The 18,203-nt window shown below is 41.6% G+C and overlaps 1 protein-coding gene across 1 annotated transcript; it reads right to left on the reverse strand.

The window, feature by feature from the left end:
* Positions 1–3,483: 3,483 nt before the first annotated feature.
* On the reverse strand, positions 3,484–5,010 carry LOC134319754 (uncharacterized). Its single transcript, XM_063001006.1, has 2 exons — positions 3,919–5,010; positions 3,484–3,836 (listed from the first exon to the last, which is right to left on the reverse strand). The coding sequence occupies exons 1-2, from the start codon at positions 4,988–4,990 to the stop codon at positions 3,550–3,552; spliced, it is 1,359 nt and encodes a 452-aa protein (XP_062857076.1). The 5' UTR covers positions 4,991–5,010; the 3' UTR covers positions 3,484–3,549.
* Between the last annotated feature and the right edge of the window lie 13,193 nt (positions 5,011–18,203).

Raw genomic sequence — 18,203 nt, forward strand, 5'->3', positions numbered from 1 at the left:
GGTCACTTACTGTGCACGTTCTCTAAAGGGTTTGTTATTTGTACGCCTGTTCTTTACACGTCCCAGGTCGACTGGCTGCTGTAAATTAATCTTAAGTGTGAACAAGTGACTGTGTGAGTGAGTGAGTGAGTGAGTGAGTGAGTGAGTGAGTGAGTGAGTGAGTGAGTGATTAAAAGAGTGAAAGAGTAAATGCGTGAATGAGTGAATAATTGAATGTGAGTGAGTGAGTGAATGATTAAATGAGTGAATTAGTGAATGAGTAAAATAATGAATGAATAAGTGATTGAATCAATAAGTAAATGAGTAAATGATTGAGTGAGTGAATGAGTGAATAGGTGAATCAGTGAGTGAGTGAGTGAGTGAGTGAATGAATGAATGGGTGAATCAGTGAGTGAGTGAATGAATAGGTGACTCACTGAGTGAGTGAGTGAATGAATGAATGGGTGAATCAGTGAGTGAGTGAGTGAATGAATAGGTGAATCAGTGAGTGAGTGAATGAATAGGTGAATCAATAAGTGAGTGAGTGAATGAATTAATGGGTGAATCAGTAAGTGAGTGAGTGAGAGAATGAATTAATGGGTGAATCAGTAAGTAAGTGAGTAAGTAATTGAGCAAGTGATCATGTGAGTAAGTGCATGATTAAATGGGTGGATGAGTAAATGAGGGAGTGAATGAATAAGTGAACAAATGAGTGAGTGAATGAGTAAATGAGTGAGTGATTGGCTAAGTAAATAGGTGAGTAAGAAAATGAGCAAGTTAATGGGTGAGTAAATAAGTATGTGGATAGGTGAGTAAGAAAATGAGCAAGTTATTGGGTAAGTGAATAACTGAATAAGTGAGTGAGTAAGTGAATGAGTGAGTATGCCGATGTGTACAGTACTAAATCTCATGGTTTGGTCATTTTCTTAAACTGTGTACACTAGCGGTCAAAAGTTTTTGGACAGCAGCTTAATTCTGAACATCAGCTTGTTTATTTTAAATCGCTTATCTCAGACACGAGCACGTGATATTAATAAAATAATAATAATTTATTTTATTTGAAAAGCGCCTTTCATGACACCCAAGGACACTGTACAATAAGAATATAGAAAATCTAAGCAAAATAAATAAAATACACATTTACTAAGCAAGAAATAAATAAAATACACATTTACTAGGCAATAAATAAATAAAATACACATTTACTAAGCAAAATAAATAAAATACACATTTACTAAGCAAGAAATAAATAAAATACACATTTAGCAATAAATAAATAAAATACACATTTACTAAGCAAGAAATAAATAAAATACACATTTACTAAGCAAGAAATAAAAAAAATACACATTTAGCAATAAATAAATAAAATACACATTTACTAAGCAAGAAATAAATAAACTACACATTTAGCAATAAATAAATAAAATACACATTTACAAAATTTAAATCATAAACACACCAGCAGAGTCTCACACCTGAACCCCACCGAGCTGCTCCGAAAAGAGTTTGCACTGATTCTGACCTTCCTAAATAAAGGTCGAAGGTGAAACTTGAACGACGGACGCCGGTCCTCACACACACAGCCAGAGCGGACGAGGACGACGGACCTCCAACCTGCCGTTATTCCATTAAAAACCCAATACACGCCGCCATAGCAACAGCAACGCAAACAGGATCCGCGGCGCAGGTCAGTACCTCGCCAGCCTGCAGCTGTATTCATCCCGATTCATCCCAAACTCGTGCTTTGTGCTGGGATGAAAAGCCTCTCATCCTCACAAAGGAGCCAATCAGGATTCATTCCTTCATTCGTTCGCTTGCTTTATTTCTGTCTGGAGGTTTCAGTGCAGACAAAAGCAAACATGGAGCAGATACCAGAGCACCATCCTGCACAATTATACCTGAAAGAGAGATAGATAGATAGATAGATAGATAGATAGATAGATAGATAGATAGATAGATAGATAGATAGATAGATAGATAGATAGATAGATAGATGGACGGACGGACGGACGGACGGACGGACGGACGGACGGACGGACGGACGGACGGACGGACGGACAGACAGACAGACAGATAGATAGTTAGACAGACAGATAGACAGGCAGATAGATAGATAGATAGATAGATAGATAGATAGATAGATAGATAGATAGATAGATGGATGGATGGATGGATGGATGGATGGATGGATGGATGGATGGATGGATGGATGGATGGATGGATGGATAGATGGATAGATAGATAGATAGATAGATAGATAGATAGATAGATAGATAGATAGATAGATAGATAGATAGATAGATAGATAGAAGTAATCTGATTACTGATTACTCCTTTAAAAAGTAACTTAGTTACTTTATGGATTACTTGATTTTAAAAGTAACTAAGTTAGATTACAAGTTACTTTATTAGTTATATAATGCGGAATATTTCAAAGATATTCCTTTGCAATACTTTATCATTTGGCTGCCAACTTGTGTGTACTGATGAGACTCAATTGAATCCCAGAACATGCCAGTGTGAATGCATGGAAAACAAATTTTAATGTTCTTTCAAGAATATGATACAGACTGACCAACACTATTACGATAAATCAGCATTGAAAATTGACTTTACTTTTAATAGCCTTCTACAATGCTGGAGCTTCTTAAAACGGAAGATTTTCTTTTAAATAGAAGTGTTATTTACCTGCTATTAAATTGTTTTCCAACAAAATCCGCCCAATTTGGCGGATAATCGCCCAATCTGGCAACACTGGAATGCGCAGAGCCAGCTGGCGCTTTTACTCGTAGCGCGCCACGAATACTACTAAATAGTACTACTGTACTTCTGTAATTGTGTTGGTGGTTGACATTTATGTTGAGTGTATTACTGCACTGTTTTGGTGAAGAACTACTCATCTGAGGTGCGCTGCTCCTGCGTGCAGAAATGCTTCCGCAAAAAAAATTGCCGGCAAAGCGGTGGTGGGGGGGCCAGAGGGGTGGTCGAAGATTACTTTATGGTGGCCATGGCAACCACTGGTCACCCCCTGGCTCCGCCCCTGCCAAGAAAAAAGCAAAAATATCTTTTCACTAAGGAAAATGACAAAAATAGTAACGTACAGTAACTTGGATAAGTAACTTTAATCTGATTACTGGATTGGAAATAGTAACGCGTTAGATTACTCGTTACTGAAAAATGTGGTCAGATTAGAGTAACGCGTTACTAAGTAACGCGTTACAGACCATCAGTGGTAATAAAGTAATAATACTTCGTTACCGTACTTAAGTCGTTATTTGGAGTATTTGTACTTTAATTTAGTCTAATTTTGGTTGGTGGAGCCACAAAAGCTCAGCTGTTCAGATATTAGACTATAGCACCAGTTCCTCAGCATGAGAGACCACTGTTCCACCCGGAGAACCAGGGTTTTAATTATAGGCTAGGCTTAAACTCAAAAAGGTTTTAATTTAAAAAGGTTTAAATTGTGGTAAAAGTAAAAATAAATAAACAGACACAAGGAGAATGGTTTACTGCTGTGCTTTATTGGTTTTATTAGTGCACACATTGATCTTTACCCAGAACACCTTTCTAAGGTCGACGTGGCGCTTTTTCACGTTTGCAGTAAAAAGCACATGCTTCTGTTCTTCTGAGTTTGCGGCCGCGATCTTGAGTGCCTTGTATGATGTTCTTCTCCTGCATTGTGTCCTCTGGGTCCTTTAGGTCACCTTGACCTATCAGCTGCCGTTTTTCCTCATCCAGAGGTTGGTCATGTTTCAGCAAAACAGCGGTTGAGTCCTTCTCATCGGGATGGACATTTCTCATCTCAACAACCTCAGCTTCTGCTTCAGCATTCACCTCATTTATCATTTCAGATCCTAAAATAAAAGAATGATATAGATCAGATCCCACAGTGGTTTCAGTATGTGGACGCATGTTGATCTGTTTCCTTTTATTTACCGTTATTTTCCTTCTTTTTGTGGTTTATCTTACGGCCGCGTCCCCGGGTTCCTCTCCTGATTTTCTTTCTCCGGCCGTGTTCTCCACTGATGCCACCATCATCACCTTTGCTGAATAAATCAGCTTCAGTGTCTCCTCTGTTCTGAAGCTCGGTCTCCTCAGACTCAACCAGGCTGGTCTTGACCAGGTCCTTTAGGGCTTCAGCCTCAGCTTCGAGCTCTCTGACCATCAGAAGCATCTCAGCAACGTCCTTGGTCTCATCCAGGCAGGTGTTGTTCAGGACTTCAGGCTCAGCTTCGAGCTCACTGACAGGCAGGAGCATCTCAGCGTTGTCTTTGGTCTCATCCAGGCTGGTGTTGTTCAGGACTTTAGGCTCAGCTTCGAGCTCTCTGACAGGCAGAAGCATCTCAGCATCACCCCTGGTGTTATCCAAGCTGATCTCCCTGGTCTCATCCAGGCTGGTGTTAGTCAGGGCTTCGGCATCAGGTTCGAGCTCCTTCACAGGCAGGAGCATCTCGGTATCACCCCTGGTCTCATGCAGGCTGATGTTTTTTAGAGCTCCAGCCTCAGCTTCGAGCTCTTCCACAGGCAGGAGCATCTCGGTATCTCCCCTGGTCTCATCCATGCTGGTGTTAGTCAGGGCTTCGGCATCAGGTTCGAGCTCCTTCACAGGCAGGAGCATCTCGGTATCACCCCTGGTCTCATGCAGGCTGGTGTTTGTCAGAGCTCCAGCCTCAGTGTCAGCGTGGAGCTCCAGTACACCAGGCTGGGGCACTTGGCCCTCCAGAGCCTCCTCCTTCAGCAGCTTTCCTGCATCTTTGGGCTTACGGTTCCTGCTGAAGATGTTCTTCCACTTTTTCTTTTCTTTTTTCTGGGGCACTTGGCCCTCCAGAGCCTCCTCCTTCAGCAGCTTTCCTGCATCTTTGGGCTTACGGTCCCTGCTGAAGATATTCCTCCACTTTTTCTTTCCTGTTATCTTCTCTTTAGCCCCGTTCACGTTGGGCGTCTCCGGCTCGGCGGGGCTGTAAGAGCCCCGGCGGCCTGTCGGGAACCAGGTCCACAGACGATCCATAATCACAACTGTTCTCTTCGCTGTCTAAACACAGAATGATGAGAATGCAGCAGCGAGCTGCCTTTTATACACTTCTACAGGTATGACATCACAGTAGAACCTTGACTGACGTAGCAACAGTAACCAAGTGGTGATGTAGAGGCTTCAGTGTCATCGAATTTAAACATAAACATTCCATCACACAGTTATATGTGAATATCCTACATTTCAATGTTAATAATGCATTTATTATTATTTTATATTTAATATTTATCTTATTTATCATCTGCATTATTAATTACTTATTTTATTATTATTTAAAATTAAAATTCAGTCCCACAGTTATATATAAATAAAATCCTACATTTTAACATTAATAATGCATTTATTATTATTTTATATGTATTTTTTATCTTATTTATCATGTTCACTATTTATCACTTATTTTATTATTATTATTTATAATTAAAATTCAGTTCCACACAGTTATATATGAATAAAATCCTACATTTTAATACCAGTAGTGCATTTATTATTATTTTATATTTATTATGTATCTTATTTATCATCTGCACTATTTATTACTTATATTGTTATTATTATTTAATATTATTTATAATTAAAATTCAGTCCCACACAGTTATATATTATATATATATATTATATATATATATATATATAACATTCCTACATTTTAATATTAATAGTACATTTAATATTACTTTATATTTATTATTTATCTCACTTATCATCTACATTATTTATCACTTATTTTATTATTAATATTGGTTATTATTTATCTATAAAATCCAGTCTAATTAAAAACAAAACACTCTTGGTTTGATTGGTGCAGTAACATTTTATTAAAGCGTGAATATCAGACGAATCTGCGTGGAATATGTGTCGGATCCAAGGTTACAGCTCCACATGTATCTGTGTTTAACTGGATTCTCTTCCCTGTTTCACTTTTAAACTTGTGTTACAGCTCGAGCTTCTGAGAAATCATGAGAATCAGAATCAGCTTCTCACTTATCAGAGTGTAAAAATAAAGCTTAACGTGGTGTAATGTAGTAAAAGAGAGAGACAGGAGCACTAAACTTCTCTTCATTATTACTACTAAGTCACGTTAAGCTTTGTTCGTACGACCTGAGTCACTTTTATTGCCTGCTATCAAACAGTTCGTTTTATTGGAGGAGCTTTGAAACGGTCAGGGTCAAATTAGGTTGAGGTCAATCAGGTGAACTGCTATGTCCAATGTGGCAAAAGTGGCCCACACTGCACAGGAAACATCGGCACAGTCGGAGCAAAAGCGTTTTTGCAGCTTCTCATGTGACAGTGCCCTGATTGGCGGCAGTACCGCCGTTTGTGCCTGCTAGGGGGCACCCAGCTGACCGGTAGCCTCCTCTCTTCCCGAATGTCTCAGAGGTACGACAGCATCTTCAGATGTGAGGTCAGGTGTGATTAACCTGTGCAGATCTGACCAGACCGGGTTCGGCTTACGACGATAATTGGTTCATCAGGAAGCCGGATCGTACGGCAGCTGCTCACGGTCACACGGCGCAGGCCGGCGGCGTTAATCCTCCCTCCTCCGGGTCATTAAACCTCGGCTAAAACATCCAATTAACCTCATCAGCTCGCGAGTCTTAACGAGGAGATAAAAGCAGGAGAAGAAGTGCGTAAGGCTTCTCGATCAGACAGAGAAGCGTAATCCACTTCCACCTCCATTACGAGCAATAAACGGCCTGATGAAATTTTCAGATGCATCTCAGGACCCGGTAAATGAGAGCGCTGTTAACGCCACAGCGCCGCTTGATTACGGAGCAAATGATCCTGCTGGACAGAATCCACATCATCAGCAGGATGGAGCCACATGTGGCACAAATACCAATAAAGTATGCTAGATCACGGGCGCGGCGATTAGAGGCGACCGCGTTACGGACGGACTCGCCGGGACTCGGCGTTCTGAGATAATAATATGTAAACATTTCACTCGAATGAGCTTGTTAAGCTCGTTATATGAGTCTGTGTGAAAACCTGGTGATCTCTCTCTACATAGACGCATTTCCCATCATCCTACACTCCTGAGAAGAGGGCGTGTCCAAATTCTTAGATTCCTTAAAATGCTCCTACTGAGGCGCCTTCATTCTGAGTGATGATCTGACTGAATGACGAGGGAGCGTCCGGCGCCTCATCAGCGCTGAAGGCAATCCCAGTATTCAGTGCAGCGCAACTTTTCTCACAAAAAAACGACAAACGTGGTCGGACAAATATAATACGGAGTAACCAACAGAGTTCCTTTCAAATGTAAAATTCTTATCGATGTTTAATTTGTATTAAGGTGTAATTATATGAGTGTCGTTTATCTGTAAATTCAGGCTCGTCAGGGACAGTTTAAGTGTTTTCGGTACATGGAGGGAGTCGTTAGGTGGCGTGCTAGTGGATTGTGCCGCCTGAGGCTAACTGTGTTAGCTTAGCTTAGCCATCTAATGCCAAGTTCACACTAAACGACCTGATCTCTTGTAATCGGGAGTCTTTTCAGTCGGTGTGGATTTCATACTACACGACTGATGGGTGATAGGGGGGTCACACACTACACCATCTATCACCAACTGGAATCACAGATGAGCTTCTCTGCTCTCCCAATTATCGTTTTGTCACGAAAACAAACGCGAGAAGTGACGAATGGTTTAATGATACCACATCCAAAAATGCACGTCAGCAAGTAGCAAGCGATTAAAGTTTGTGTGCTGATTGATGTGCAGCATAAAATCAAAGAGAAAAAATAGATGAATCTGAGTGGATTTTGCTTGGATTATTCTGTAGTGAGTTGAAGGTTAATGAATATATCTTTTGCAATGCAGCGTTGGTGTTTTGTAGAGAACGATCAGGTCAGAAATACTGTAAAACTTGTGTGTGTGTGTGTGCTGGTGTATTATGATTTAAACTGTATTACGCCCCTGTACAACTTTTTACACGCCTCCCCTGCGTTTCTCCTCACGCTGTATCTTGTGTTCTCATTGGCTGTTCGACATCGCACTCACTGCCAGTTGTGCAACTTAGACCGAGATATCTGAAATGTTAGAAATCTCGAGCCAGTCGGATCGAGTTGTTGAGTAGTTCACACTTAGCGATTGAGGGCAAATCTAGCGCAGACCAGTCGCCGAGCGAAAAACTGGGCAAAAGTCGTGTAGTGTGAACTAGGCATAAGTAGTGTGTCTAAATAATCTGCCGCATGAGCTCCATGTCTTATTAGAATCCTCTCTACTGAGGCAGCAGTGCAGCTCACCAGTGATCTCTCTCTACATAGACGCACTTCACTTCATCCTACACTCCCGAGAAGAGGGCATGTCTAAATTCTTCCTTAAAATGCTCCTACTGAGGCGCCTTAATTCTAAACAATAACCAGACAGACCGCATGGTCAAAAGTATGTGGATGCCCCTCATATGTACAGGAGTTCAGGTGTTTCAGCCATGCCTATTGCTAACAGATCACTATATAATCACTATATGTGTAAGTAAAATGCTTTCACATTTGTGGCAACAGTTTAGGGAAGGTGTGGAGCATCTACAGTTGCCTCCACAGACCTATTTATCAGTCTCAGCTTCTGAGGTTGGAGTAAAATGAAGTACCTGATGTAAACACACACAGAAGTAGAGAGAACATGCAAAATTCTTCAGAGACACTGACCAGAAACACTGACCCACTTTTCCCACCCAGCAGACCAGTGGCCAAGTTGCCAAGTAGAGATCTGCTGCAGGTACTGCCGATTGTGCCCGCTAGGGGGCGCCCAGCCAGCCGGTAGCCTCGGCGCTTCTTGTTTATCAGTGTCTCAGCTTCTGAGGTTGGAGTAAAATGAAGTACCTGAAGTAAACACACACAGGTGTTTCAGCCATGCCCATTGCTAACAGATCACTATATAATCACTGCATGTGTAAAGTAAAATGCTTTCACATTTGTGGCATCAGTTTAGGGAAGGCCCTTTTCTGTTTGAGAAGGTGTGGAGCATCTAGTTGCCTCCACAGACCTATTTATCAGTCTCTTCTTCTGAGGTTGAAGTGAACTGAAGTACCTGGAGTAAACACACACAGAAGTAGAGAGAACATGCAAAATTGTTCAGAGACACTGACCAGAAACAAACCAGCATTTAAGACCCCGTCCACTTTTTAGTCCGCTCTTTTCCCACCCAGCAGACCAGTGGCCAAGCTTCCAAGTAGTGATCTGCTGCAGGTACTGCCGATTGTGCCCGCTAGGGGGGCGCACAGCCAGCCGGTAGCCTCGGCGCTTCTTGTTTATCAGTGTCTCAGCTTCTGAGGTTGGAGTAAAATGAAGTACCTGAAGTAAACACACACAGCAGCAGAGAGAACATGCAAAATTCTGACCCACTGAGACACTGAACAGAAACAAACCAGGATCTCAGGAAACCACAGTGCCACTCTACCAGCTGTGCCAACCCCACAAAAGTTTCATTCAATGTGTTTTTAAAGCACCACCAGTAAAGCGTAATCCACAGTTTTAACAGCTTCGCTTTCCCCCGCGCGCTCCACTGGCTCATCAGAACTTCCTGTTAGTGTAGCAGAAGGACCGAACGCTGCGGCTCATTAACATCGTCTCTTCCTGTTCCACAGAGCTCCGCGTGCAGCCGCCACGTTCAGAGAAATCAGAACGCAGCCTTTATTAGCGCTGTGTAGAAAACAGCAGCGGAAGCAGCGGCAGCGGCGGCAGCGGCGGCGATGATCCCGGTCCCAGAGCAACAGCTTCACGTCTCATCCAATTAACACGGGGCGCCGCCCTGCAGGGACCGCCTAATTAATCCTACAGGGCTTTCACTGACAGTAAGAACCTCTTCCACTTCCTGGAACAATGATGAAGCCATGTTTGTGTTTTTCACCACTGAAGGCATCAGCTTGGGTTCGAACGCGAGATGTCAGCTCATCTGGGAGCGACAGGTGGGTGTCCTGATCTGAGAACATGTCTGAGATGTGAGACCTGAGATCAGAAGGAAACTGAGGAGGACACGTCAACGGTCAAGAGTAGATACCGGACATGTATTTATAGTGTAGACATCAGTGAAACTTATGCTGCCCGACATGCATGAAATAACTGAAATCAGACAAACTGGTGGCTCGGTGGGTAGCACTGTCACCTCACAGCAAGAAGGTCTTGAGTTCAAATCCCAAACGGAGCAGTCCAGGTCCTTTCTGTGTGGAGTTTGCATGTAGTGTGTGTGTGTGTGTGTGTGTGTGTGTGTTGTGCTTTTTCTGCTTGTCTCACGTAGTCAGTGTCGGATGGGTGCATTACATGACCATCTGCACTGCTACAGTGTGTGCGTGTGTGTGTGTGTGTGTGTGTGTGTGTGTGTGTGTGTGTGTGTGTGTGTGTGATGCTCCAGGAGGTCACCTGCACTCAGTTGGGCCTCTCTCCCTTTCCGCCCCAAATCGCCTTTACACACCGTGGCAATACATAGCGATGTGGCTCCTCCACTCCAAAGCATCCACTGTTATACATCTGCAATGTTACACTGTCACACTTCTACACTCTTATACATCTGCAATGTTACGCTGCTACAATGAAACACTGTTACACTGTTACACATCTGCAATGTTACGCTGCTACAATGAAACACTGTTACACTGTTACACATCTGCAATGTTACACTGCTACAATGAAACACTGTTACACATCTGCAATGTTACACTGCTACAATGAAACACTGTTACACTGTTACACATCTGCAATGCTACACTGCTACAATGAAACACTGTTACACTGTTACACATCTGCAATGTTACACTGCTACAATGAAACACTGTTACACTGTTACACATCTGCAATGTTACACTGCTACAATGAAACACTGTTACACTGTTACACATCTGCAATGTTACACTGCTACAATGAAACACTGCTACAGCGCTACACTGTTACACATCTGCAATGTTACACTGCTACAATGAAACACTGCTACAGTGCTACACTGTTACACATCTACACTGCTACACTTCTACACTGTTACACATCTACATTGCTACACTGTTACACATCTACACTGTTACACATCTACACTGTTACACATCTACATTGCTACACTGTTACACATTTACACTGTTACACTGTTACACGTATACACTGTAACACTGTTACACTGCTATACTGCTACACTGTTACACGGTTACTGTTACACTGCTATACTACTACACGTCTACACTGTTACACTGGTACACTTTTATATACACTTTGTTATACTGTTACACTGTTACACATGTACACTGCTGCACTTTTACACTGTTACACATCAACCCTGCCACACTTTTACACTTCTACACTGCTACTGTTACACTTCTACACTGTTACTGTTACACTTCTACACTGTTACACTGTTACACATCTACCCTAACACACTTTTACACTGCTACACTTTAACAATGTTGTACTGTTATACAATTACAATGTTACACTGGTACACTGTTACAATGTTTCAATTAAACACTGTTTACACTGCTACACTGTTACACATCTACAATGTTACATTGCTACAATGAAACACTATTTCACTGTTACACCTGTACAATGTAACACATCTACACTGTTAGACATCTACAATGTTACAATGCTAAACTGTTACACATGTACACTGTTACACATCCACACTTCTACACATCTACACTGATTTGTTGCTACACTGTTTGTGCCTCCTGTTTCACTTCTTCACCGTTTTGTTGAACACATCTGAGCCCAGGCGGCTCTGCAAGCAGAGAGCCAGATTTTATCATCATGCTAATGCTAATTCAGATTTGATGGAGGGGGTAGGGGGGTGTCGGTGGGGGTAACTGAGGAGCCCCATATGGTCAACAGGCCCGAGTCGATCTGCACTGTTTGCTGTTGTTATTTATTTAGCAGATTGACAGAGACGAGCCGAGTGCCAACAGAGCGGCCAGAGCAAGCCGACACTGGCAGCAGCTAACGCTAACATCCAACAACCCATCAGTGCTGTGTGTGTGTGTGTGTGTGTGTGTGTGTGTGTGTGTACCATCTGTGAACCAGAGCAGGCTGCCTCGCTGGTGCTCATCTGTTGCCTCGCCCTGACCCCACAGGCATCGGGCCGCTCTTCCTGGGGGATCTGCTGACATCATCGGGTAACTGGCATGACACTCGTGTGCCCCTCCAGCAGGAGATGACATCAGGCTACGTTCAGTCGGAGGTTTTTGCTGCATTATTCCTGTCATTTATTCCACACATAAAAATGTATAAAAAATACCAACAATGTAAACGAATTCCATAAAAGTTGGGACAGAAGGAAAAGTGTAAATAAAAGCAGACAGCATTGATTTGCAAATTATTTTGATCTGTAATTAATTGAAACATTAGGGAGAAAAATATTTATATATTTATATATTTATTGTTTTTGCATGTACATGTTTATACATTCATTCTACATTTGATGGTTACAGAGTTACATCAACGTTCTTTTAAACATTATTCTGTACTTTTTTGGAACTTTCAACACTAATTGTCATTGTAAAAATGTCTGTCTATCTATCTACCTATCTGTCTGTCTGTCTGTCTATCTATCTATCTATCTATCTATCTATCTATCTATCTATCTATCTATCTATCTATCTATCTGTCTGTCTGTCTATCTGTCTGTCTATCTATCTACCTATCTGTCTTTCTATCTATCTATCTATCTATCTATCTGTCTGTCTGTCTGTCTGTCTGTCTGTCTGTCTGTCTGTCTGTCTGTCTATCTATCTATCTACCTGTCTGTCTGTCTGTCTGTCTGTCTGTCTATCTATCTACCTGTCTGTCTGTCTGTCTATCTATCTGTCTGTCTGTCTGTCTGTCTATCTATCTATTTATCTATCTATACCTACCGTTCCACCCACCTGTCTGTCTGTCTGTCTGTCTGTCTGTCTCTGTCTCTCTATTTATCTATACCTACCTTCCCACCTACCTGTCTATCTATCTATCTATCTATCTATCTGTCTGTTGAGTCTGTCTGTCTATCTATGTCTGTCTCCCCATCACTCTGTTATCTTTTATCTCTTTTATTCTTTCACCTTTAACTGTTTTATTCATTCATTTCCACTAACTGCTGCATCCTCTTCAGGGTTGCACTTGGTCTGATGCCACCTGGGTAACATTGGCAGGGCCAAAGGCCCTGAACAGGAAGCCGAAAAACAGCACTCATATCTCTATGCCACCTTTCTTATGTTACTGAGCTGGAAGAGGAAACTAGAATAGCATTAAAGACTGAAGGTGAAGCTCAAAGCAAGATACCAGGACCCATGTAGATGTGTAGAACCATCATGATGCACCATCAGTGTTGAAGTACTGTACAAATACTTCCAGTCATTTTCAAACTGATCAGCTTTGAATTTTAATTTTTATATTTATTTTATATTTAGTCTTTGTTGATGTTCTGGGTTCTGAACAGTGGGTCCCCCCCCCCCCCCTTCCCCACCATCCTTCCCCATACAGTATGAGTGCTTGAGTGGGAGTGGGAGTGGACGGGCGGAGTCCGCTTGGTTGAAATTAGTTCAGGAGTGCAGGAACAGATGGAGTCGGCGTTCCCATCAACACAGTGCATCTGTACACGAAGTCTAATCATGGCTATTTAAAAACATCCCTCATGCCTCTTTCTCTTCTGGCCTCAACCAGACAATGTACGGGGGGACGGAGGGATTTAAGGGAACTGTAAAAGAAAAGAAAACGGGACTCCTGTGTCAACGTTTTTCAGGCCTCTTTCTTGAACGTTAATCCTCGCCTGGAGCCTCGGCGAGCGCTCAGGCGCGCTATTACACGGCACCTGGTGTTCCCGTAGCGTTTGCCACCAGCTGACTGTACAATCCAGACGCACTCGTGTATACGCTCGCCTGTCCCGCCAGGTGCTTCCACTTCAATCACATTAGCTAGTCACTCTAGGGTTAATAAAAGAGTCGAACCCCCACCCGGCGCCCTCGGCCTTTCTCGGGCCCCCCTTTCTGAGGCTTTTTACTCTACTAGTCACTATGTCTTCTTTACGGCTGGGCGGACAATATGGTTTAAAACTCGTTAGAAGCCGAGATTGCTGGGTAATTAAACAACGAGTCAGGGCTTCTTGGCGGCCGCTGGGTACAGCATGTATGGCAGCCCATTTGTGCCAACCATAATAGAGGCTTTTCCCACAGACATGGATGAAAAAAGCAGATGGAACTGAAAGTAAAGCGCTAATGTCTGAGGCCGGCTACCAATCTGAAACAATGCGGACGCACAGAAAGCTCCCTGTGATATCCTTATTTTTTTTGTCAGCTTTGTTTGCGGCTCGAAAAGCATCCTAAATAGCGCTCATTTCAATAACAATGGGTGTAGATTTACCCATTTAAACGCCGCCCGAATCCGCCAGTCATTAGCCGGCGCAGAAATTACGTCGAGAATTACACGGCTACTCAAAACATATGTAGGCGGTGTTTTTTTTTTTGTTTTAAGGCGACGCGGAGGCGCATTTTATCGCGCGGAGACGCCTGTTGCTTTCACGCCGAACGTGGCGAGGGCCTCTTTGGAAATTGCGACACAATGAGAGGAAAAGAAACGCTCCCGGTTTCTGAGAGAGATAATTAATTGAGCAAATTAAGCTCCCAATGTTTAATTGATGCAGATGGTGAGGTGAATAAACTGCTCGGCTGATTTCTCCCGCCGTTACATAGAACATTTCTTTAATACAAAGTCTCAATAGAATACAACGGACAAAAACAGGTAGATAATATGAACATATAGATCATTTAGAAGCAATAAAATGCACCAAACATCACAACAATCACATAATATATGAACTGCACGTTTGATTAACCGTCACATTTATTACATTTAGTTGAAGCTTAAAGCAACTTACAATTATGATTTGCTCAGGGGCCCAACAGTGGATACATGACAGGTTTGGGGCTTGAACCAGCAACCTTCTGATTACCAGACAGACAGACAGACAGACAGACAGACAGACAGACAGACAGACAGACAGACAGATAGATAGATAGAAAGACAGACAGACCGACAGACAGACAAATGACATAGATAGATATACAAATAGATAGATAGCTATACAGATAGACAGACAGAAAGACAGACAGACAAACATACAGACAGATAGGTAGACACATAGATAGATAGATACTGTAGATAGATAGATAGATAGATAGATAGATAGATAGATAGATAGATAGATAGATAGACAGACAGACAGACAGACAGACAGACAGACAGACAGACAGACAGACAGACAGACAGACAGACAAATAAATACATAATGACAGATAAAATACATAATGGTGTATAAACAATTGACAAAAAGTGTATTTTATGCTTTTACTTTGTGACAACAGTTTGAGGAAGGCCTTTTCCGGCTCCAGTTTGACTGTGTCCCTGTGAACAAAGCGAGGTTTGATAAGTTTGGTGAGAAGGAATAAATCCCAGACGTCAATGCTACTGAAAACTCTAGGAAGAAACCAGAACATCAACTGTTGGCCAAACTTTTTTGTCCAGCATTACCTGACCTCACAGCTGCTCTTACATTATGGGCACAAATTCCAACAGACACACAAAATGTTGTGGAAAGCCTGTCCAGATCAGAGTAAGCTTTGACATCCACAAAGTGTGGGCCAACATGGTTTTGGAATGAGATGTCCAACAAACTCATGGTCAGGTGTCCAAATAAATAAATCATCCAAGTTCATTAATCATTTAAGAGACCCCAACCTTAAACTAATGAATGTACAAAAAATTCTGGACTGATTTTGTGTTTGTTTGAGAAATGTAGCAGTATGTACACTGAAGAACAGGGAACAGAACTGTGGGCCTCTTTTTATACTACTCTAGTCACATTACGATTTTAACATTTGGGTGTTAGACTTTGGAACCTCCATTCTGTGCTAACTGTTCTTATCTGCTTACAACATTTCACAACAGCGTAACGACAGACTTGTTGCTTATCTCCGTGCATTCCACTCACAGGCTCACCTCAAGCTCCTATAGTACTAATATTCAGATTATAATAAGCATAAAATCACAGTTATTTATCGTTATTCATGTCCAAGCAAATAACACACACACACACACACATGGGCGCATATGGAAGGTGCCCCATTTACCACTTCAAAGCCCCAAGACTGGCGACTGAGGGGCAGAGGCGCAGCCAGCGCCCCACTTTAATCTTCTTTAGGCAGCCGTGTGTGGAGCTACACGCGAGAACAAATTCCATTCAGGAGCAGAAGATGCTAACGCTAAAGGGGCGGAGAGATCCTTTACAGCCCAGCACACTCACAGTCTGGAACCCGCCTGCACCCACACAGAGCCGTGCCGTTTCAAAAAGCCTTTGTACTGTGTTAAGAGGGGTAATGCACCTCCTATTATTCTCTGTTATTAATTATTAATCATTCCCGGTCCAAAATAAACACGCCGCTGTTATATAGGGATGAAAGTGTGGGGTGGGGGGGCAGAAGTGCACTTCTATCCATCACGGTGTGTGCAGTCCTCAAAATTGGGGTCACGGGCCCCATAAAACACACTGAATCTAACAAGGCGTTTGGCCAGGATGCTCCAGATAAGACGATTACATCAGTAAGTAGCAGCGGAGACATTAGCCGCGGCTAATAGCTGCCACACGGCTGCATTAATAATAATGGATGAGCGCATAAAGCAATAACAGGATATCGCTAACATCATCGGGGAGTGTTTTCATGTTTGTAGGCATTCGACTAATGCTGCCAGGGTGCTGCGAATGTTTCTGACAAATTCGGGTGCGTACACGGCGATCTGATGTGTAGATTATCCTGTGTTCCCCGGGCGAGCCGTACACTGAGCCAGGCGGTTTGTAGGGGAGTAGATTTCTTCATCTTTTTTCATCTGCCTCATTAGGAAACAAAACACTAAGTAATAACATGTGGTGTATGAGTGTATCAGGTGCAGCTGTGTTGTTAGGATTTTTAAACACCTCAGAGCTCTAACCAAAAATAAAAAGAGTCATGTGATCAGAAAGAGTCCACTGATAAAAGACTAGAGGAAGATGGTGCTTTACTGGCATCATCAACTAAGAATTTAAAAAAAGAACAAGGAAAAAGAGAATATTTAGGACATCAAAGAAAACATTTAGAACACTGAAAAGATTATTTGGAACATTAAAAATAATAATTAGAACTTTAAAGAGAACATTTAGAACATCAAAGCCTTAATAATATATTTACAACGTCAAAAAAAACATTTAGGACATCAAAGAAAACATTTAGAACATCAAAGAGAACATTTAGGACATTAAAGAAAATATTTAGAACATCAAAAAGCATATTAGAACATCAAAGAGAGCATTTAGAACATCAAATAGAGCATTTAGAACATAAAAGAGAATATTTAAAACATTAAAGAGAACATTTAGAACATCAAAGAGAATATTTAGAACATTAAAGAGAACTTTTAAAACATCAAAGAGAATATTTAGGACATCAAAGAGAATATTAGAAAATCAAAGAAAACATTTAGAAATTCAAAGAGTACATTTAGAACACTGGAAATATTATTTGGAACATTACAAAGAAAATTCTGAACTTTAAAGAGAACAATTAGAACATCAAAGCCTTAAAAATATATATTTACAACTTCAAAAAGAACATTTAGGATATCAAAGAGAACATGTAGAACATCAAAGAGAACATTTAGAACATTAAAGAGAACATTTAGGACATCAAAGAGAACAATTAGAACATCAAAGAGAACATTTAGAACACTGAAAAGATTATTAGGAACATTAAAAAGAATAATTAGAAATTTAAAGAGGACAATTAGAACATCAAAGCCTTAATAACATAATTACAACGTCAAACAGAACATTTAGGACATTAAAGAAAATATTTAAGACATCAAAGAAAACATTTAAAGGACATAAAAAAAAACATTTAGGACATTAAAGAGAACATTTGGAACATCAAAGAAAATGTTAGAGCATGTGGGGACCAAAAACAAAGTTTAGCTTAAACCACTGATCCCTGATGATGTGAGGTCCAGTTTTTCTGATGGACCCCCAATATTACGACTGTATTAGTGAAACCTGAGAGACGCATCAGCTCTCAATAATACACAACGGTCATGCAGTTAGCATGAGGTCAGACACAGTGTGGCATACCCCCCCCCCCCCACACACACACACACAAACACACTCAGAGTGTCTGTACAGCGTCTGGACGTGGCTATCAGGAGCAGCTGGTCAGTTAG

This window comes from Trichomycterus rosablanca, chromosome 9 (assembly GCF_030014385.1).
Source record: "Trichomycterus rosablanca isolate fTriRos1 chromosome 9, fTriRos1.hap1, whole genome shotgun sequence".
NCBI classification, from domain to species: Eukaryota; Metazoa; Chordata; class Actinopteri; order Siluriformes; family Trichomycteridae; genus Trichomycterus; species Trichomycterus rosablanca.